This window comes from Boleophthalmus pectinirostris, unplaced genomic scaffold (genome assembly GCF_026225935.1).
Source record: "Boleophthalmus pectinirostris isolate CB_2022bp ecotype Guang Dong unplaced genomic scaffold, ASM2622593v1 HiC_scaffold_6, whole genome shotgun sequence".
In the NCBI taxonomy this organism is placed as follows: Eukaryota; Metazoa; Chordata; class Actinopteri; order Gobiiformes; family Gobiidae; genus Boleophthalmus; species Boleophthalmus pectinirostris.
In genome coordinates this window covers 5,568,051-5,590,436 of record NW_026571447.1, presented here as the reverse complement: position 1 = coordinate 5,590,436, position 22,386 = coordinate 5,568,051, and the positions used below count along the sequence as shown (strand labels likewise).

Genomic DNA, 22,386 nt, shown 5'->3' with positions numbered 1-22,386 from the left:
CTCAAAAATTCCATCCATCTGCTCCTGGTTCGGCCCTTCCTTCCATTTTAGAACCCTTTGTGGCCCACGAGTCAAAAAGTTTGCCCACCCCTGGTCCACTTCCACAAATAAATCTCGTGACCACCTTAAGGCCAACTTTCAGTATCATAACACACCTTCAAAATGCACAGTGCAACTTTTCGGTCAAGGGTCCGTCACCTTCACGTGCTTAGATGGAATGTTCCACAGTGTGACATTAAACAGCTCTACCGAACTTTTAGTCAATTACAGGTGGTTTTATAGCTGAAAAATACTTCGAAAAACAGGCTTTCTGACTGTGAGCAGGGTCGCCTCTCCACAGATCTGACCTGTAACTCAGTCTAGTTTGGTCTCCATGAAGCTAGAAAGGTTTAATGTCATACCGCGAAGCATTCCAGACAACGCAATATCATCTCAGAGCCTCAGAAAAGTTACACAATGCAGCTTTAAATATCATATTTTCTGTTCAGGCTCGGTGGTTTTTATTTTTATTTTATTTTTGCCCTTTTCTGCATCGTAGGGACAATAGAGACGCATGTTGTGTTCACTTTATGGAGATTATATGGAAATGATCTATTTTATGCCAAATGGTGTATATAACTGTATAGTAATGGATTCACTGCCAACATTGGTAAAATAATAGTAACTTGTACTTCATAACTTCTGTGGATTTATTTTTATTTCCTACACTTTGTCGTAACCCTCTGCAGCGTTTTATCTGTTCAAATCTTCCATGCCTCGTCGTGAATTACAGGTCAGTTTGTTTCCTTGACAGTTGCTGGTGCGTTTTTCAGTATTGAGTTATTGTGGACTGAAACTTTTCCATATTTTGGAGCTGTTGTTGTTACTGGTACTACTTAAACGTGCTACTGTGATTGTGTGAATGTACGCGGATGGACAATGTATGTACAATATCCGGTTTAGTCAGATGGTTTTCAGTCAAGTGCCCATTTTGGACTCATTTCCTAACTGTTTTATGTGTCTTTTATATCTGATTTTTTTATAAACAAATAAAAAGAATGTGATGATAAAATGACTGAACGTATTTTATTGACAATTAAGAGTCGTACTTTTTTTTTTTTTTTTTACTTAAATCTTCCAGTGTTTTTGAGCTCTTCTGTCACGTTTAAACAGTGTTGGGGAGTAACAGATTACATGTACCAGAGTTACGTAATCAGAGTACAAATTATGAGTAACTGTATTCAGTTACAGTTACTGTTTCAGCGAGTGGTAACTGGATTACAGTTACTTTGTTGAAATAAATGGATTACATGGTGGTATTTTCGTGTTTTCACATTTTGGGCTAAACCAGGACTAAAACAGGACTAAACCAGGTCTAAACCAGGTCTAAACCAGGACTAAACCAGGACTAAACCAGGACTAAAACAGGATTTAACAGGACTAAACCAGGACTAAACCAGGTCTAAACCAGGTCTAAAACAAGATTTAACAGGACTAAACCAGGACTAAACCAGGTCTAAAACAGGATTTAATAGGACTAAACCAGGACTAAAACAGGACTAAACCAGGTCTAAACCAGGACTAAACCAGGACTAAACCAGGTATAAAACAGGACTAAAACAGGACTAAAACAGGATTTAACAGGACTAAACCAGGTCTAAACCAGGTCTAAACCAGGACTAAACCAGGACTAACACAGGACTAAAACAGGATTTAACAGGACTAAACCAGGTCTAAACCAGGACTAAACCAGGACTAAACCAGGTATAAAACAGGACTAAAACAGGACTAAAGCAGGATTTAACAGGACTAAACCAGGTCTAAACCAGGACTAAACCAGGACTAACACAGGACTAAAACAGGATTTAACAGGACTGAACCATGCCTCATGGACCGTGTCTCCTCCTCTTCTATCAATATTTTTTAATAAGGTTAAGTAAACACTGGGCTTTTTATTTTCTTTTAGCAGACAAAACATCTCATGTTACGATATCCTAGTCTTTGCTTCTGTACAGCAAATCAAATAATCAAAAGTATTCAGATTACATTACTCACCTTAAGTAATTTAATGGATTCCCTTATAAACTACATTTTGGGGTATGTAATCTGTAATCTGTAGGGGAATACATTTTAAAAGTCACCTTCCCAACACTGCATTTAAAGAGTCAAAAATGGACCCAAAAAACCGCCAGGATCACGTGACGTTCGCGGCGGCTGCAGGACAGAGGTAAGCGCGCGTCGCCTCACTTTAAAATGGTTAGACACGGTTAATGAGAATCTCGCTGAATGAAAGAAGGAATGTCTTTTTAAACAGAGGGAGAACTTCTTGTTTTCTTGCATCTTTCTCGGTTTAAGACATAACACATTTGGTTCATGTTCAGCACCACGGACAGTTACACCCGCTGCGTGCACTGTCGCCTAATGCCATTGTGTTGACAAAAGTTAGTGGTTTTCATGAATTAATAAATGCCACTTGCTTCCATGAGCCTGCATACAGCACATAAGGATGTTTTGTCCTATGAGCTTTTGACTTTACTGTAAACTTATGCACTGCTGTTGTTGCGAACTGATGTGTTTTTTTCTGACATTAAGCGATAGGTCCAGCCGACTAAATACCAGATGATTTCATTTATGTTTGTGTTTGGATGAAAGGTTGTATGGAGGAATTGTTTTTTTTTTAAGTTTCAAATTGTCAATGAAGGTTTAAAATACCATTACAGAAATGCAGCAGCCTTGTAATTATGATGACCAAAAAAAAAAAAAAGGAAAGAAAATCCATCAACTGTGGACGTGTTGAGGCCAGACAAACATCAGCCAATAGAAAACAAGGCTACCTCATTATCTATTGGCTGTTAGGTTGTCAATCAAACTGCCTACGTTTCTAGTGTAACTGACTCGCCAGCGCGCGGGGATTGCGTGGTTTATGCCGTGGTACTTAGAGGCTTTTTAAAACTGTAGCTTCCTCGCAATTCGCACAATGTTTGTTGCGATGGTGGACAAAAATCCACGACCAGTTCGCCGCAAAAGAAAGTCAGTTTTTAAGGTCGCTGAAAGAAGAAGAGAAGGAGAAAAGGAGCGAAGCCAAATTGAGGTGACTCTTGGAGATCTCTTCCAGCGATTGCACGAATGAAGCAGACAAAGGGTCTAAAAACTGACGTGTCGGTCGCTAAATTATTTCTAGACAGGTCACTTCAACAGAAATTCTGAACGCGCACTGGCTGTAAACAAGTGTAATTTCTAGAGTAAGGAGGCGGGAGGAGGTGTTTCTACTGAGGGAGCTGTGGAGGAGGAAGGTGGTGTCACTGTATTTCTCTTCCCATAAAAAATCCTCTCTACAACCTTTAAGTTAAACAACTATTTAAATAAATGAAATAAAAATAAAAAATTAGTGTTTGTTAAATGTTTTTATAAATTTTTTTATTTAGTAGGTCATGTGGCACGAGTATCAAGGATGTAAAGATCCCGGTCATCCCCATCATTTAAAAAAGAAATGTGTTTATGTTGTGTTTATTATTTCAGTGTTTACTCACATATACCGTATTATTAACATGTGACTTAATCTACGTGACCTCACTGTTTGGCCACGCGAGCTTGTAATCCAATTCAATTCAATTCTTTGCTGATTTATCACTCTTCTGTGTGGAGTTTGCATGTTTCTCCCCGTGTCTGGATGGGTTTCCTCCGGGGTGCTCGGGTTTCCCCCATCAACCCAAAACATGCTACAGGTCTCCAGGAAGAACAGTTGATAGTCAAGGTCAGTTAATACAATCAATCAATGAACCTGCCCAGGGACGACAGGTGGAAATTAGCACTGGTGCTACATTGCCTGGTGTGAAAGTGGTGTGTGTGTGAGTGATGGTGGTGGTCGGAGGGACCGATGGCGCCGATTGGCATGGCAGCCGCACTTCTGTCAGTCTGTCCTAGGGCAGCTGTGGCTACAACAGTAGTTTACCATCACCAGGTATAGAGTGAATGAATAATGCTGAATGTAATGCTCTGTAAAGCGCCTTTCTGACAAAATGTCTGAAAAGCACTATATAAATAAAGACTTACTTACTTAGTCTTCTTTCTGGACAACCAAGCAGCATTTCTCAACTTCAGCTGCAGGAACATTCGTCCAAGGCAGAGAGGATTTGTTGACTCACTCGCGCTCTCATGTGTCAGAACTGTATATTGCAGATGTACAGGCAGATCATGACAAGGCGTCCAAAAAAAAAAAAATCTCTTGCGACTCAGTCTTTGGGAAACAATGGTGCAGATGACAACAGAGCAGAAAAACGCATAGGACATCACCAGGTTTGGGGAGTAACTGAGTACATACGTGTGTTTTTCCTACTGTAATTAAACATAAATCATGAAGCAGAATTGTCCTTAAGCAGTATTCTAAATGTACAACTGGGCAATGTTTTTGAATGATTGCTTCTTCAGTTCTGGGCAGACGCTGGTGGACTCTGCCTTATATCTGCCTGAAGGGAGGAGCTAACAACAATGAAACTACTCTGAAACTAACACACTTGTTTACAGTTTCTGTTTGTAGCTCGGTTTATTAAACTGCAAATGGGAACTGCGTCTGAGTCATATTAGCATAATCGTTCAATTGTTCATAACCTTGTTCACAACCGTACATTATACACATAAAAAACATGGCTTTTAAAACTGAACTTTATTTGATTGACACACATACACACACATTAAAATATCGCAAAAGAATACTCCAATATATAACAGATAAACTGAAAAGGCTTGTCTGATGAGATGAAAAAGTCATGTGATCAGTCAGACTGTAAAAGCACAGTTAAAGCACAATAAATCTTGTATAATAATGTAATATAGATGTTAATTAATTAATCATTGCATTTATATAGAGCCTTTCAAGACACCCAAAGCACTTTACAGTTCATTATTCAGTCACTTCACACTCAGTGGTGTTAAACTACTACTGTAGCCACAGCTGCCCTGGGACAGACTGACGGAAGCGAGACTGCCAATCTGCACCATCAGCCCCTCTGACCACCACCATCACTCACACACACACCACTTTCATACTAGGCAACATGGGTGAAGTGTCTTGCCTAAGGACACAACAACAGTTTTTGCCACTGGCGCCCCCCTGTGGCACCTGATTTTCCCAGTGTCTCCCATCCAAGTACTAACCAGGCCCGGCCTTGCTTAGCTTCTGAGATCTGACAGGATCAGGCGTTGAAGAGCCAGTATGGCCATGATGTCATGTGTCAGATGTCATATATATTTAACATTTTAATAACAATCACAAAATGTACACATCCACCCACTCACAACACTGTATTGTGTTGTCAGAACATCTAGTCGAGCACAGAGCCGTAGACCTCCACCTCACACACATGCAGGTACTCTGTCCGTCCTGGGATCACTATGTTAACGTACCGACCGTCCATCCCATCACAGTTAAACTCCTCAGTGAAACCTGGAGGAATATTTGTGATGACTGCACACCTGAGAACACAGAACAGGTCATATCTTTAGCATTTCAAATTTACTTATATGGAGTAAGAAAGCTGTCAAAAATATTCGTGCGCATAAAATAGAAATCCGTGCGTATTTGGGAAATCCGTGCATATTTGGCTGTAGTTGCGCATAAAATAAATATTTGTAAACTCTCAAATGAGTCCAGTCGTACATAAAATATATTGTGTGTATTTTATCCATCAGAATACGAATTGAAAAATTACGACGTCATGAATTACAATCACGAAATGAAAATTTACGATTACGCTTTCATCAGTACGAATACGAATTCACAGACGGAACTTTACTGTCAAAAATACGTCATCACTTCACAGACATTATTCATCGAGCAGAAGAAACATCGATCAAGATCAAGACTGCACATGCTCAAGTTTGTAGCAGAGGGTAAAAACAGAGTAATAGCACAAGAAGCTACAACAGCGACCAACAAGTGGGTTAATTAAAATCTATTGTAAAAATGTCTTGAATTCGGGAACCGAACGCTGCTGTATAATATTGTGTAGAAACACCTCCTTTGAACGGGAAATTGCACCTATATGTTAGATAACATAGTGGAGCCAGTTGGCTAACATCCGACGTAACGTTATCCCAGGGCTAATTAACAAATATCAGGTTCTCTGTATGTTTAGAGTAAAACATTCACGACTACAGCCACAGCGAGCATCAGTCAGTCTTAACCTTCATCTCAGCTGCATTTCAGACAATGGGTTATACATGAGTTATAATGGGTTATAATGAGCAAATCCATCCACGTCACGGTGACGTTATACTTACCGGTAAATACTGTAAACATACCAAGGTGTTGCCTGTAAACACGAACATTAATTGATGCTGGAAGCTGCATTAAACTGTAATGTGTAACATTTCATTAGCTGTGACGTCTGTAACCAGGACAGTTTGGTAGTGTTTGGTGTAAACTGGGACATTTCAGCGTCCCGAGGAACTTTTGGTGGCATTTCATGCGAGAAATGCAGCTGAGATGAAGGTTAAGACTGACTGATGCTCGCTGTGGCTGTAGTCGTGAATGTTTTACTCTAAACATACAGAGAACCTGATATTTGTTAATTAGCCCTGGGATAACGTTACGTCGGATGTTAGCCAACTGGCTCCACTATGTTTTCTAACATATAGGTGCAATTTCCCGTTCAAAGGAGGTGTTTCTACACAATATTATACAGCAGCGTTCGGTTCCCGAATTCAAGACATTTTTACAATAGATTTTAATTAACCCACTTGTTGGTCGCTGTTGTAGCTTCTTGTGCTTTTACTCTGTTTTTACCCTCTGCTACAAACTTGAGCTGCACAGTCTTGATCTTGATCGATGTTTCTTCTGCTCGATGAATAATGTCTGTGAAGTGATGACGTATTTTTGACAGTAAAGTTCCGTCTGTGAATTCGTATTCGTACTGATGAAAGCGTAATTGTAAATTTTCATTTCGTGATTGTAATTCATGACGTCGTAATTTTTCAATTCGTATTCTGATGGATAAAATACACACAATATATTTTATGTACGACTGGACTCATTTGAGAGTTTACAAATATTTATTTTATGCGCAACTACAGCCAAATATGCACGGATTTCCCAAATACGCACGGATTTCTATTTTATGCGCACGAATATTTTTGACAGCTTTCTTACTCCATATACTTAATGTTATAAACTCTACTACTAAATTCTACATTACTTGTCATGTTAAAGGTCTTATATTACACAAAATTGACTCTAGTGAGCTTTAAATCATGTTAGAATGTTGTTGCCTCATCAAACACATACCTGGAGTTGTGTTTTATTTCATTCAGATATGTTTGAGTAACTGTTTATTATTTGTCTGTTTATATCTCCAAAGCTCAAAATGCTGTGTTTCATCTTGTGATGTCATGAAGTGATAGTTTTTAAGTTAACAGCTACCAGTTCTGTGACTTGTTTTGTGTGTGTTTTAATTTCTTTATTGTTCCCCTGGAATCCTGCTGTGAGAGCCCTAGTCCCTGATTGGTGAATTACCCAAACACCTGGAACAGCCTGTCTCACACTTCCTCCTCCTATTTAAGAACATTGCCAGCACATGTTCGGGGCTGCTGGCCTTTGTGGCCAGTATGTCATTTTGTGTTTGTGTTCGTGTGTGTATGTGTAGCTCTGTAGTTTAGTTCTGTTTTGTGCCTTTTTTACTTTGGTCTCTTGATTCTGTTTGTGGGCTCGTGTGGTTTAAATTGGGGCGCTGGTGTTTTAGTTTTGTGTGTGTCCCTTAGTTAACCACTCGTTTGTGTAAGCCTGCATTACCCATTTTGTGGCACAAAACGGGTAATGCAGTTTTGTTGATTTACCTTTACATTCCTGTTAATTAAACATTACTTCATTTATTCCATATAACATCTTTTTTAAAAATTGTTACTTCCCTCACTCCAAGTGACCTGGATCGTAACAGTCTATAAGTCAGTACTTTGAGGATCTCCTCACTCCTCACATCACGTCTTCCACGGAGGAAGTAGAGTCTGGGGACTCGGTGACTGACTCATCCATCACTCTGACTAAAGTTACTGTGATGCTTAAAGCTCCTCTGAGGCTCTGGGGGTAGAAGAAATCTGTCCTGAGTATCTTAAGTCTCTGGATGTTGTAGGACTGTCTTGGCTGACATGTCTCTGCAACATTGTGTGGCGTTTGGGGACAGTTGTTGAACACTGGACCAGCTCTATACTCTCCATCTAGAGCTCGAGGATGCATGGGAGTTTGGATGGATGTGTGTTTTCAGTTTCATTTGATCTATGACACCCGTAGATCATTGTTTTATATTTTGGACATGAATGGCTACGTGACACTGCTGAATCCATGTACACTTAGACCAGGGGTGTCAAACTCATCTTGGTCCGGGGGCCATATCCAACCTATTTTGATCCCAAAGGGGCTGGGAAAAAAAAGGGCATATATTCCCCAAAAATAGCAATAAGTTCAAATATTTGTGCAGAGAAATGCAAATCTATTACAGAAATCTTTTTTAATTGATGAACTCAAACTTTAAGAAAAATGCAACTTCAACACAATGTTTTAACGATAACTTGTATGTAAATAGGAATAAGTAAATTTTTCTTGGAAAACCCTAAACTCGGCGTCCACTTTTCTCATTTTGCTGATGAGGGTGTCACGGTCAACAGTCAAAACGATCGTCCTTTAAGAGCGTTTGGAAAGAGGTAAGTCTTCATTTGTGCTGCTCTGGAGGGAGGGGCCACGTACAGAGGCACTGGAGACGCTGCTATGTTAAGCGACGCAGAAAATTGCCAATGGTCTTGGAAGGCCGGATGTGGCCCCCGGGCCGAATGTTTGACACCCCTTACTTAGACAAACATTAAATTAGCTTACCTTGAGTTGTTGTTGCCATTGTTTTCAAGGGAATCTCCAATGCGAATCTCTGCTCCATCCAGTCTTGTGGAAGCCTCTATTACGTTGGTGACATTCACAGTGAAAATCCTGTGTGTTTTCCTCAAGTCCAGTCTCAACCAGGGGTTTAAGTTGTTATCGGTGTGTGAGCATGTACTCCACTCTGTGTTACGGTTTCCATCTATAGCGTTGTATGCTACGTAATTTTTATAGAGTGATGATTGTGTAGCTTTTCCCTGGAGGGCCAGATTTTCTCCTGCAAAAAAGAAACACAATGAATTTGATGATTGTCTGCAGTTAGGAGCCATGTGTAATGCTGGGTTTGTGGGGACAGAGCGTTCTATAGGACAACATTAATTAATACAGATGGGGGCAGCTAAAATTTTAATTGTTAAAATATTATGTTGTAATAAAGTGACTTTTAGGGTTTATGCACTAATAAAATACTGGGTTCAACATTTGTGAGTTTACCTTTTGGATATTTCATGGCAAAGTACAATGTAATCAATAGGGAAATCTGACGCTTGCCCCCCATTTGGGAGTATGACATCGTCACATTCTAGAACCTAAAAACTACTAATAAATCAAAACCTAAGAAGAATTAATTAAAAACAACAACAACAACAAAAAAGGTCTTGTTTACGCAGTTTTGACTTCTTAAAGATGCACTGTAACTTTTCCAGTGGAGGTTCTGCCATCTATTCGTCTCCATGAAGATGTTGTTTGCTCTGGCATGTTCTTCTATGGCATTAAACGTATCCATCTGGCTTTTACTCAGAAACATGGGCTTTTATCAACTTAAAAACTTGCATTCTTACTGTGAATGGGCTCGCCTGTACTGCAGACTATATAAAGAAGTGGAATAAGTGAGTGTGATGTCACCCATAGCGTTCAGGTCCAGTCAGATGAAGCTCGTAATGCTAGCGATTATAGGGGTGAATTTGAAGCCAGGCTCTATATTAGGAATAGGATTATTTTTAAATAGGCATGATAGTGGTAAAAAAAATATCAGGATCATGTAGAGCAGATTAATATGAACATTTTAAGACCAAAATGATGAGGCTCACAGCTGCAGTTATAAAGACAGGGGCCACAATATTCCAATGTAAGTCAATGGGAGCCAGAGTCAGTAGGAGCCAGAAGAGCCGCATGCGAATTTACTATTTGGAACGCGGTGGCTAGCACATTAGATAAAGTTACCAGAAAAGTTATGCAGTGCACCTTTTAACATTTTTTCAATTTGAATAATAAATCTGACCGGTTGGTGCACGGTATCCATAGACCTCCACTTCACAGAGGGTCAGGAGCCTGCCGGTTCCGGGTAGAACCACAGAGACATATCGGCCCTCCACTCGTTTGCTGAAGGTGGTGGTGAAAGAGCGACCTGCTGGGATGTGTGGGAGCGTCGCCACTCTGAGGAACACACAGGAATATAAATGACAGTTCATGTGACAGGTTTTCATGTTTTTCTAATTCTTACTTACTATATAAATCCAATGATTAATTAATTTGGTGGGATAGTTATCAGTTTTACACCAAGTAATGTTACCATTTAAAAGTGTAGTTGATTTTTTTTCCCAGTAGATGGCAGATGTGAGCTCTGTTTCCCCTCTCTGCTCTGCCAAAGGTGGCACACTACCAGACTGCAGTAAGGTAGACAGCATCTAGTGGTTGTATGTGAGAATACAACGGTCGGGTCAGCCTGTCTAATTACAAATTCTAGCTTTAAGTTAAGTTTGTGGAAAAAACTTTGACAAGAAATGTATAAAAGTTGTGGGGGAAAAAAATACCTTGGGGGACTGAAAAAATGCATACACTAAACTCTGAGGCGAGAGAAATGTAATTTTATCCAAAATAAAAGGTGACCAATGAGCTCCTTTGTTTCTCATGTGTAACTGAAATCATCAGATGACACAAGTGAAATGAGGGAGAGGCCAGACTGAAATCCTCTGTATAAAAAAAATACAGACAAATATCATTCTGGATTTACTAGACTTATTGAAACTCAGACACACAGTCTCTTGCTATTTTTGCTACTTATTTAGATTTTATGATTAAACCATACCATTCATATTTTTCCCCTTGAGTTGTTATAATATATTGTGATGTGTGAGCTCCTGTGCCCAAATAATTTTCCTTGTGGATCAATAAAGTTTGTCTAAGTCTAAGCTTAAAAAATACAAACTTAATTCTTTTACCAGCCAAAGATATTGTGATATGAACCTCTTTACATGTTACCAGCCTTAACCCAGAGAGTTTCACTTACACAGGATTCAAATTCCCATTATAGAGCAACGAGTTGCCCACATGGATCTCAGCCCCGTCCAGTCTCTCAGGGCAGCAGTCTCCTCTGTTTGTGATGGTGATGGAGGTGACGATGTAGGTCTCCAGCAGGTCCACTCTCCACCAGGGGTTTGTCTGCGTCTTTGTCACAGCACAGGACCCTGCGTTGTAGTCAGATTCCCGGTTCCCATCGATGGCATTTGAGGCTGCCGAATATTCACTGTTGTATCTGTTGGACTGTGTAGCTTTGCCACGAAGAGCCACATTTTCTAAGAAACGATGAAAACAAGGAAAATATAAACATAAACATTGTAATTGTTCTGGGGGACAAAATCAGTTCATACTTACGGTAGGTACGGGCATAGGATGTCGTCAAGGTGACCAAGAAAAACAAAACTGTGATGTCCTTCATTTTTGCTAAAATAATAGGAAAAAATACTTAAAAGGTGCTCTATATTATATATATGTGTGTGTGTGGGGGGGGGTCGCTAAGAGCGAGTGAGGCATCGACTCACTGATCCACACCACAAGGATCTACAGCACAAACATTGGAATGTCATTCAGGCTTGAGAAATGTAGCAGGATGGTGACAAAGAGAGGGAAGGTAGTCCACACAGAGGGGGTCTCACTCCCAGAGGGAACAATAGCAAACGTTGAGGACAGTTACAAGTACCTTGGTATCCCACAAGTAAATGGCAACCTCGAAGAGGCAACAAGGAAAGTGGCTATGGCCAAATATCTGCAAAGAGTAGACAAGTCCTAAGAAGCCAGCTCAATGGAAGAACAAGGTGCAGGCAGTAAACAGCTATGCCCTGCCAGTAATCAGATCCCAGCAGGAATCATGCACTGGCCAAAGGAGGAGATACAGACCACGGATGTTAAGAGAAAGCTCCTGGCCATGCAGGGTTCCATCTCAAATCCAGAACCCTGAGACTGTACTCAAAGCCGGAAGGACGGAGGCCGAGGACTAGTGAGTGTGTGAGCCACTTTCCAGGATGAAACATCCAAGCTCCTTGAGTACATCAAGGACAAGGCCCCGACAGATGAGGTTCTCAGAGAATGTCTCAGACAGTGGGGTCCAGAGGAAGAGGTGCTGGAGGGACCATCATGGCAGGACAAGCCCTACATGGGGCGAACCATCGGAGTGGTTGATATCAAGAAATCCTACCAATGGCTTGAGAGGGCTGGTCTGAAGGACAGTAAAGAGGCTCATCCTGGCTGCTCAGGAGCAGGCCCTGGGCACTCGAGCAAAAGAGGCCCAGATCTACCACACCAGACAAGACCCACGGTGTAGACTGTGCAAAGAAGCTCCTGAGACAGTCCAGCACATAACTGCAGGGTGTAAGATGCTGCAGGGAAAGCATACATGGAGCGACATAACCAAGTGGCGGGCATAGTGTACAGAAACATCTGTGCAGAGTACGGGCTGGAGACCCCAGGATCAAGGTGGGAAATACCTCCAAAGGTTGTGGAGAATGACCGAGCCAAGATCCTGTGGGACTTCCAGATACAGACTGACAGGATGGTGATGAACCAACCAGACATAGTGGTGGTGGATAAGAAACAGAGCAGAGCCGTGGTGGTGGACATCACAATACCAAGCAATGGTAATATCAGGAAAAAGGAACAGGAGAAACTAGAGAAATACCAGGGGCACAAGGAGGAGCTGGAGAGAGCCTGGAAAGTGAAGACATCAGTGGTGCCCGTGGTGATCGAAGCACTCGGGGCTGTAACCCCCAAACTGGAAGAGGCTACAACAGATACCAGGAAAAACAACGGACATGTCAGTCCAGAAAAGTGCAGTACTGGGAACAGCACAGATACTGCGCAGAACTCTCAAGCTCCCAGGCCTCTGGTAGACGACCCGAGCTGAATGAGGGTGAGAGACCAACCACCGTGGAAGGTGAGGAGCACATTTTTTTCATATGTATATATATATATATATATATATATATATATATATATATATATATATATATATATATATATATATATATATATATATATATAATATATATAAAAAACAAGTACAACTTACTGTCATCAAGAGGATCTCTGTTAGTGTGTAGTGCAGTGACCAGAGGGAGCAGTATTTATACACATGCCTTATCTCTTTGAACTGTGATTTTAGGTTCAAAGAGATAATTCTTGTTGATGTTGTAAGTATGTACTGCACATGAGCAGCTTAATGTTTAAAGGATTTTATGGGAAACTTCACTTCAGGACTACTCCCTCATAATTACTGGAAAACTTAAGAAAAAAATCTAAATACAAAAGAGAACGTTTGTACCCTCACAAAGACTTTGCATGATGACTCATCACAAACAGACCTGGAGTTGTGTTTTGTTTCATTAACACACGTTTAACAAACAAACCCTGTGTATTTAGGCTGAGTTCTTCTTTCAAATGGAAAACACTCTGTTCCACCTTGTGATGTCATGTGAGGTCTCAGTGCTCCACTGTGTTTTTAATCACCATGCACATTCACTAGAATCATTTGGATGATTTCAGTCCTGGAATTGCTAATCTCCATCCATCCATTTTCTTCTGCATATCCGGGGCCGGGTTGTGGGGGCAGCAGTATAAGAAGGGCCTCCCTGACTTCCTTCACCCCAGACACGTCCTCCAGCTCCTCCGGGGGGACCCCGAGGTGTTCCCAGGCCAGACAAGAGACATAGTCCCTCCAGTGTGTCCTGGGTCTTCCCCTGATCCTTCTTCCAGTGGGACATGCCCGGAACACCTCCCGAGGGAAGCGCCCAGGAGGCATCCGGAACAGATGCCTGAGCCACCTCAGCTGACTCCTCTCGACATTGAGGAGCAGCGGCTCTACTCCGAGCTCCTCCCATGTGACTGAGCTCCTCACCCTATCTCTAAGGGAGCGCCCAGCCACCCTGCGGAGGAAACTCATTTCGAGCGCTTGTATCCGCGATCTCATCCTTTCTGTCATTACCCAGAGCTCATGACCATAGGTGAGAGTAGGAACGAAGACTGACCAGTAAATCAAGAGCTTCGCCTTTCGGCTCAGCTCCCTCTTCACCACAACGGTCCGATACAGCGACCGCATCACTGCAGAAGCTGCACCGATCCGCCTGTCAATCTCATGTTCCATCCTCCCCTCACTCGAGAACAAGACCCCGAGATACTTGAACTCCTCCACTTGAGGCAAAGACTCCCCACCCACCCGGAGAGGGCAAAACACCTTTTTCCGGTTGAGAACCATGGCCTCGGACTTAGAAGAGCTGATTCTCTTTGCAGCTGCTTCACACTCAACTGCAAACCGCCCCAGTGCACACTGCAGGTCCTGGCTTGACGAAGTCAACAGGACAACATCATCTGCAAACAGCAGAGATGAGATCCTGTGGTCCCCAAACCAGACCCCCTCTGGCCCCTGACTGCGCCTAGAAATTCTGTCCATAAATACAATGAACACAACCGGTGACAAAGGGCAGCCCTGGCGGAGTCCAACATGCACCGGGAACAGGTCTGACTTACTGCCGGCAATGAACACAGCTCCTGCTCCAGTCAGACCCCATACTCCCAGAGCACCCCCCACAGGACACCACGAGGGACACGGTCGAATGCCTTCTCCAGATCCACAAAGCACATGTGGACTGGTTGGGCAAACTCCCATGAACCCTCGAGCACCCGATGGAGAGTGTAGAGCTGGTCCAGTGTTCCACGGCCAGGACGAAAACCACACTGCTCTTCCTGGATCCGAGGTTCGACTATCGGCTGGATTCTCCTCTCCAGTTCCCTGGCATAGACCTTACCGGGAAGGCTGAGGAGTGTGATTCCCCTGTAGTTGGAACACACCCTCCGGTCCCCCTTCTTATACAGACGGACCACCACCCCGGTTTGCCAGTTCAGAGGTACTGTCCCCGTCCGCCACGCGATGTTGAAGAGGCGTGTCAGCCAAGACAGCCCTGCAACATCCAGAGACTTAAGGTACTCAGGAAGGATCTCATCCACCCCCGGAGCCTTGCCAACCACCTGAGTGACTTCAGCCAGGGTGATGGACGAGTCCGCCTCCGACTCCGAATAGGTTAGAACAGTACAAACAGTTTTCACTGAATTACCGTAGTTCTGTTTTTATTTTTGTTAAAATCCAGTAAAAGAAATGATGTAAAATTACCAACCAAATGCTGAAATATATACCCCATATCTTCAAAACAACATTCACAGTATCAGTATTTCAAGAATCTGCCCTCTACTGGTGTGTATTGTTTTCCCATATCCTCCTGTCAGATGTGTTTATGGGCTTCAGGCCCTGTCTCTTACTTGTCCTTACCATACTTCAGAACATTCTGCATGGGGATGGATCTTATTTAAAAGTAGCCTTTCACTTGACTGACAAACCAAATTGCTACTGTTGTTCTTGTTTGGGAGTGTGTGTGTATGAGTAGATTAATAATAACAAAACAGACATATAAAAATAGACTAATGAAACAAAAAAGGAGGAACATAAGGGAGAAAGATGAAGAAAGAAGTGAAAAACAATAATGAGTTTCCTTTTTGTTGCTTTTTCACAGTTTTGATAAAGTGAGTTAGTGTCTGACTCATAACTGTAATAAACTCATTGTAAAAGGATAAACTCATTCTCATTCATTTTTTTTTTGGTCTTTAATTTTAATACTTTCTACATTTTCTATACATACAGAAGACACCAAATAGATGAAGAAAGATAAAGCAGGATGTATGGACTTATGCAGTGGCTACTTTGAGGATTTGAAGATCAAATAGATTTTTTTTCCTTTGCTAAATAATTTCATATACAGTCATGGACAAAATTTTTCATCAACAATCATCACTGAAATAACTTGAAACTGAGAAAAGCAATTATAAATAAAACATTACTGAAAATTGTCCAACAAAAATCAAACATTGTTTTTCACTTGTGGTTCAACAGAATTATTAGAAAAAACAAAATGATGAAACTGGCCTGGACAAAAATGATGGTACCCTTAACTTAATATTTTTGTTGCACAACCTTTTGAGATAAACTCTGCAACAGATGATTACAGTCATGTCACTGAGACTTCTGCTTTGGTCAACAGGTATTTTGACTCATTTCCCGTGAGTAAACTGTTAGTTCTCTCAGGTTTGAAGGGTGTCTCTCCAGACAGCATGTTTCAGCTCCTTTCACAGATGTTCAGTAGGATTGAGATCTGGGCTCACAGATGGACACTCCAGAACAGTCCAATGTTTTGTTCTTAGCCATTCTTGGGTGTTTTTAGCTGAGTGTTTTGGGTCATCATGACCTACAACCGAGACCAAGCTTTCTGACACTAGGCAACACATTCCAACGTTCCAAAATACCTTGATAGTCTTGAGATTCTGTTGTATTTTGCACAGATTCAAGACACCCTGTGCCAGATGCAGCAAAACAGCCCCAGAACAAAATCAAGTCTCCTCCGTACTTCACAATGGGGACAGTGTTCTTTTCTTGGTCTGCTTCATTTTTGCATTTGTGAACATAGAGCTGATGTGCCTTGCCAAAGAGCTCTAGTTTTGTCTCCTCTGTCTAAAGAACATTCTCCCAGAAGCTTTGCGGTTTGTCAATATGCACTGTGGCAAATTCCAGTCACACTTTTTAATGATTTGTTCTCAACAGTGGTGTCCTCACGTGAAGTCCACTTGTTTGTTGTAGTGATGGATGGTGCAATCTGACATTGATGTACCTTGCCCTTTGAGTTCACATTTAATTTGTTTGGAGGTTGTTCTGGGTTCTTTGTCTCCATTCGTATGATCCATCTCTTCAATTTGTCATCAGTTTTCTTCTTGCGGCCGCGTCCAGGGAGGTTGGCTTCAGTCCTGTGGACCTTAAACTTCTGAAGAACCTGTGTAACTGTAATCAAAGGAACATCAAGCTGCTTGGAGATGGTCTTATTGTCTTTATCTTTAACCTGCTTGTCTATCATTTTCTTTCTTTTCTTTCTGGTTCATGTTCAGTGTTGTGTCCATCATGTCTCCAAACAGCACAATGACACATGTCGTTCTTTAAACAGACAGACTGACTGAGGACAAGTTTGAAGAACCAGTGATGCAGATTGGAGACACACCTAAGTTTAACATGTCCCTACTGACCAAGTATTTACAATCTTTTCTAGGGGTCCAAGCCAGTTTCATTAGTTTGTTTTTTTAAATAATTCTGTTGAAGAACAATTCAAAAACAGTGTCTGATTTTTATTGGTTATTTGTCAAGAAATTTTTATTTATTATTGCTTTTCTCGGTTTCAAGTTATTTCAGTGAAAATTGTTGATTTTTCTTTCCTTACCAGAGGGGTACCAACAATTTTGTCCACGACTGTATCTTACTTCATATATTTGATGTCTTCTGCATGTATAGAAAATGCAGAAAATAGTAAACATACACAAATAATTAGCTTGCAGGTGAGTTCCTGGTTAGATAAATCACACATAAATAGTCACAATAATAAAGATACAAACTGTGATAGGATACAATACAAATCTTTATAATGCTGTTTTATTGATGTTTCTGTACAATGTGTTCATGCAGTCTTTTTTTTTTTTTTTTTAAGATTTTTTTTAAAACAGTTGAAGTCGGATCTCATTATTTAAAAGATCCAAATCCTTTTCTTTCTAGTTTTATAGTTTTATGCATTTTATACTGATTTGAAGCTGAAAAAACACAAGAATTACGTTAGAGTGACTAGACTTTCTTATTTACCCAAGACAGTCCCAGTTTTAAGCAATGTGATCCCCGTCCCAGCAAATTTATGCCAAACCACAAAACAAGCGATTTGTTCCAGTTTTATACAAGAAATGTTCCAGTTGTCCCCATTTCTGACCAATTTGATCCCCACCAACAGTAAAGAGGGGAATTTGCTGTCATTTGTTTAGCTAAAATATAGAAATTACAATTTTTAAAAAAAGCAATGATAGTCCCTCAGATTATGACTGACCCACAAGTGAGTTGAGAATGGACAATGTTATGTGCTCTTTTCACAGTTTTATCTATCCCAACCCAGGTGTGTGTTTTTAATTCTGAAAATCGGGTCACCCTAATCCTGTTACATATATTGGCTTCTGTCATATAAATAAATATGCGAGTAAAAGAGCAGATCCCATAAGAACCAAAAGTCCCATCTCTAGCCTTCATTTCCCATAATGCTTTAATCTCGCGAGACTTAAACACGGTACTCGTTGTGCGGCTGCGCAGTATCATTGGGAGAGTGAAGAGTGCCAACTAGGGGAGTTGGCCTGAAAAGCAGCAGCTCACCTCATGATGGCGCACACGTCTCCGGTGAGATTCCTGCGACAGGAGGTGGAGGTGAGGTACTCCTGGGGGTTCAGTCGGTACGTGTCAATCATGAAGTTACGGTAGGCCAGGTATCTGAGCACATGAGAGAACAGTCAGACGTACGGCAAAACACAGTCAGACATAATGAGATCCACCACTCACATCTCTGGGGTTTTAGACTTGTTTTTGCCATTGAAGAACTCAGGAAGGGCTCTTCTCTCGATCTCGTGGATACTAGTGGATGAGAAGCAAAGTATAATTTTAATCCATATCCCTTTTATATACACAGACGATAACTACTATATTAACTTATCGTTCAAAATATGAAAGCTGGAACAATATTTTGGGGCTCAATATTTATCATGTGGACATTTCCTTTGCTTTTCGAGGGACATTTTTATCATTTTACTTGTAATACAAAAAGATTTGTGATTTAGAGGGTTGAATAAGTCACTTCTATGTCTAATTATTGGTTCATTCAGCTATTCATGTGTATATATGAAACATATATATATATGTGTGTGCAGGGGTGGGCGATATCTCGATATTTTAAATATATGGAGATATTTTTTAAACTTGATATGGATTCTCACATATCCTATATATTGATATGACGCTTATATTCAATTCTGATTTCGCCACTTCGCTTGTTTGCCTTCTCTGTGGTTGCAGGCCCCCGCCTCCCTGATTTTGCTGTTTGTGTCTCATTCACTCCTCACTACCACCGTGAATGCTGAAAGTTGGTGCCAGTGAAAAGCTTCAAGCACCACAAAACTTCTCCACCATTTACAGATAAGACCATCAGCAGCACATCCTCTGTCACAAGAACACTCATCTGAATGAACACTGAGTCGTGTCATTTAGTCCGAAAGAAGCTGAACCACATCAGCAGCACATGGAGCACGCTGTTTATGCAAATGAGCCATGCGGTTTTGTTTCTATAAAATGTAAACACATGTGGCAAAACTGCATTAAACACATTATAATCTCAAACAGGCAGATCTATAATCGTTAAGATTTATTTGCTGTAAAGTTTAGTCATGTGAAGTTTATTTATGCAGAAGATTTTAATGAATAATCTGCTGCAGTGTAACTTGAACAATAGTGTTTGGACACGTTGGGTTTGATCTGCAGTGGATTGTGGGAAACCTCAGAGCTCCTTACACTGGTGAGGAACATGGATCTGTTAAAATAAGGAACCTCCTGAGCTTCCTCTGCTAAAGGAGCTCAAGGTTATTGTACGGTTACAGAGTTAATGCAAAGATGAGCTTGAGCTGAGTTGTTTTATTTATGAATGAAAAGAAGGCAATATGTATTATTTCTTTCATTTTACAGTTAAATTATTATTTATGTGATATGGGATTTTTTGTAATCTTAAATGTGGCAGAAGCATTTTGTTCCTACATGAACTGCCTACCCCTTGCACTTCAGTAAAAAAGACCTTGTGAAATTTGTCGTATTTGTTTTTGCAGTAGTTTTGGGAGTTTATTTTTCCTGTACACATATCAGGATATTATCATATATCGAGATATAGAAAAAATATATTGAGATATATTTTTTGCTCCATATCACCCAGCCCTGTGTGTGTGTGTTAATGAGATCATGAAAAGACAGCTACGATTATGTCTAAGCCTGTCACACCGCATTATTAAAAGGCCAAAGTTGTAACAAATAAATAGCCGAACGAAGCAGTAATTTCCCATAGAAGTGACTTATTCAACCCTCTAAAGCACAAATCCTTTCGTATCACATAAAAGTAAATAAATAAACCTCTCAAAGTAAAAGTACACATGATATTGAGCTCAGAACAATGAGTCGATATAGTAGTTATTGTGTCAGGCTTGTGTAGTGGACGAGTCATGATTATTTGACCAATCATTACAACTTTTTTTTTACATGATGCTGCCCTCTGCTGGACACTCACCAGTTGTAGTCGAACCAGGCGCCGTAGCTGGGGACGATGATGTGGTGGGTTTGTTCGGTCACGTTGTCCTCTCCGGAGTCCAGCAGGCGGTTTGTTTCACCTTTGCCCTGCTCCTCATCATCCTGCACAGAGAACGTTATAGAGACAGCAAAATTAATCATGTTTTTTCCTTGTATTGTCTTCATAAAAAAGCCTTCTGGCTGTAAACCTCTCCATTAAAAAGACCTCAGCTCATCATGATTCAAAATTATGAGAATCTCAATCTCTCCATTAAAATATTATTACTTATGTGCATAGAACAAGTCTATCACAGAAACCCTGTCAACAATAGACAAAAGCATGAGGAAAAGTCAGGAAAAGATGGCCGACGGACAGTGTCTAGATACAAGCATGCAGACTGTACATGCGACAGATACGGCGCTACAAAGGGACCATAAGGACAGGAAAGGCGTGTGGTGGTACCTCCTCCTCTTTGGGGAAAATCCTCTGGCGGAAACTGAAGGGCTTCTTGTTGTCATCCATCTCATAGTCCTCCTCATTCATCCACTCATTAAAGGCGTCTGTGTCCAGCACCCACTTGGCATGGACCTAAAAAACAATGGTTAAAGGTGGACTGTGTAACATTTCAGATGGGGGGGGGGGGTCTGTCACCTTCTTGCTTCTATTGATAGATCATTGCTCTACTTGGAATGTCCCACAGTATGACATTAAACAGATGTACTCTACATTTATTCAATTACAAGTGGTTTTATGGCTCAAAAATAACTAGAAGAAAACAGGCTTTCTAACAGTGAGCACGGTTGCCACAGATATGACCTGTAATTATCCGCAATTGAAAATTGTTTTGAAAATAAGCAATTAAAAAGATTACTCAAATTTACACACCACATCACTTCAAAAACAAGTTTTAATCTCTAAAAACGTGAGAACAAACAACTATAACATGGTTAAAAGTAAATGTCTGCAGAAGGGCTAAGTTACTCCTCACTTAATTTATGTGCTCAGAGAATCCTAATTATTCCCCCAATGAGTTTGTAAGAGACCACCAACTAGCATGCTAACACACACTCCCTGACAATCTGACCATAAAATGCTTTACAATTAGATGCAGACAGATAAACTGGGTACAGGCCCTTTGAGAGTACTGTACTTCTCTACCCAGGACATACAGATGTACCACCAATGACAGAACTGAAGTGATTTTAGATGCATTGTTGATAACAGTCCTCACCTTCCATGGTCGGTCAGAGCTCGGGGGATCCTCCACATCTCCATCCACCTCATTGGCCGACATCCAGGTGTCATAACTGATGAAAAAAAAAAGTTGTGAGACTGAGAGTGTGTATTTCAAAAGGTGAAATAAAAAATAAATAATTTGATTTAATTTATACAGGAGAAAAAGAAATGAAAAGAAAACAATATCATATGAATACATTTACAAACAGCTTTTCAAACATTACAAATTGATTTCAGAACTACACAATCATGTAAGTGTATCATAGCTTATTTTTACATGCACAGTTTTTCCCATTCAAAGTGACATCGTTCCTTAAATCTAATCCACTTTGAAAAGCTCCTTTAAGTTCTGAAAGTTCATAAACTGACTGGGCACAAGACTAAGAAAGTCATTCAAACCAATACACCCTGTTACACCGACTTCAGCGGAGAGCAGGTCCAGGTGAGGCAGAAAGAGGTCTGGTGGTTTTCAGGTCATTAAGGTTTTATTGAAAGAACCCACATCAAACTGCATTGTTTTGGTCAAATCTAACAGATTATGCAATTTTCTGATGTTATAATATTGTTTCCACATCACAAACACACCTGGAGTTGTGTTTTGTTTCATTCACACATTTAACACACAACACCACACTGAAAACATGCTTAAATCACTCTATTCCACCATGTAATGTCATGTGGTAATACAGGAAATGCTCCACTGTGTTTTTAAACTTCACTAGAATCACGTGGATGATTTCAGCTCTGAAGGTAAAAGGAGTTATTAACTTGACATCACAAGGCGGAACAGAGCGTTGTGAAGTTTGGAGATGTAGACAGACTAAT

General features: G+C 40.7%; 3 protein-coding genes across 5 annotated transcripts; all 3 read right to left on the bottom strand.

Annotated features, from left to right (window-relative positions):
- Positions 1 to 4,712: 4,712 nt before the first annotated feature.
- Positions 4,713 to 13,251, bottom strand: LOC110155335 (fucolectin-like). Of its 3 annotated transcripts, none has more exons than XM_055164177.1 (6): positions 11,814 to 11,891; positions 11,489 to 11,557; positions 11,124 to 11,409; positions 10,116 to 10,270; positions 8,840 to 9,113; positions 4,713 to 5,451 (listed from the first exon to the last, which is right to left on the bottom strand). In XM_055164177.1, the coding sequence occupies exons 2-6, from the start codon at positions 11,550 to 11,552 to the stop codon at positions 5,301 to 5,303; spliced, it is 930 nt and encodes a 309-aa protein (XP_055020152.1). In that variant the 5' UTR covers positions 11,553 to 11,557; positions 11,814 to 11,891; the 3' UTR covers positions 4,713 to 5,300. The 3 variants fall into 3 exon arrangements, with proteins under 3 accessions (XP_055020152.1, XP_055020151.1, XP_055020154.1); XM_055164176.1 differs by lacking the exon at positions 11,814 to 11,891 and adding an exon at positions 13,179 to 13,251 and having other exon boundaries at positions 4,714 to 5,451; XM_055164179.1 differs by lacking the exons at positions 4,713 to 5,451; positions 11,814 to 11,891 and adding exons at positions 8,017 to 8,050; positions 13,179 to 13,251.
- A 5,125-nt stretch (positions 13,252 to 18,376) lies between these two features.
- LOC129411730 (SWI/SNF complex subunit SMARCC1-like) lies at positions 18,377 to 20,486 on the bottom strand. Its single transcript, XM_055163380.1, has 3 exons — positions 20,326 to 20,486; positions 18,564 to 18,635; positions 18,377 to 18,494 (listed from the first exon to the last, which is right to left on the bottom strand). Exons 1-3 carry the CDS (start codon positions 20,484 to 20,486, stop codon positions 18,377 to 18,379), a joined length of 351 nt encoding a protein of 116 aa, XP_055019355.1.
- Positions 20,487 to 20,632: 146 nt separating this feature from the next.
- Positions 20,633 to 21,630, bottom strand: LOC129411892 (SWI/SNF complex subunit SMARCC1-like). The gene is made up of 2 exons (XM_055164183.1): positions 21,557 to 21,630; positions 20,633 to 20,913 (listed from the first exon to the last, which is right to left on the bottom strand). Exons 1-2 carry the CDS (start codon positions 21,617 to 21,619, stop codon positions 20,746 to 20,748), a joined length of 231 nt encoding a protein of 76 aa, XP_055020158.1. The 5' UTR covers positions 21,620 to 21,630; the 3' UTR covers positions 20,633 to 20,745.
- Between the last annotated feature and the right edge of the window lie 756 nt (positions 21,631 to 22,386).

Coding starts and splice junctions, on each gene's coding strand:
- LOC129411892 (XM_055164183.1), bottom strand. CDS start 21,619: ATGTCGGCCAATGAGGTGGATGGAGATGTGGAGGATCCCCCGAGCTCT. Junction 20,914..21,556: donor GCTCTGACCGACCATGGAAG/GTGAGGACTGTT, acceptor ATTGTTTTTTAG/GTCCATGCCAAGTGGGTGCT.
- LOC129411730 (XM_055163380.1), bottom strand. CDS start 20,486: ATGATTAATTTTGCTGTCTCTATAACGTTCTCTGTGCAGGATGATGAG. Junction 18,636..20,325: donor GCCTGGTTCGACTACAACTG/GTGAGTGTCCAG, acceptor CTCATCCACTAG/TATCCACGAGATCGAGAGAA. Junction 18,495..18,563: donor AAGTCTAAAACCCCAGAGAT/GTGAGTGGTGGA, acceptor TCATGTGCTCAG/ATACCTGGCCTACCGTAACT.
- LOC110155335 (XM_055164176.1), bottom strand. CDS start 11,552: ATGAAGGACATCACAGTTTTGTTTTTCTTGGTCACCTTGACGACATCC. Junction 11,410..11,488: donor ATCCTATGCCCGTACCTACC/GTAAGTATGAAC, acceptor ATCGTTTCTTAG/AAAATGTGGCTCTTCGTGGC. Junction 10,271..11,123: donor AATGGGAATTTGAATCCTGT/GTAAGTGAAACT, acceptor TGTGTTCCTCAG/AGTGGCGACGCTCCCACACA.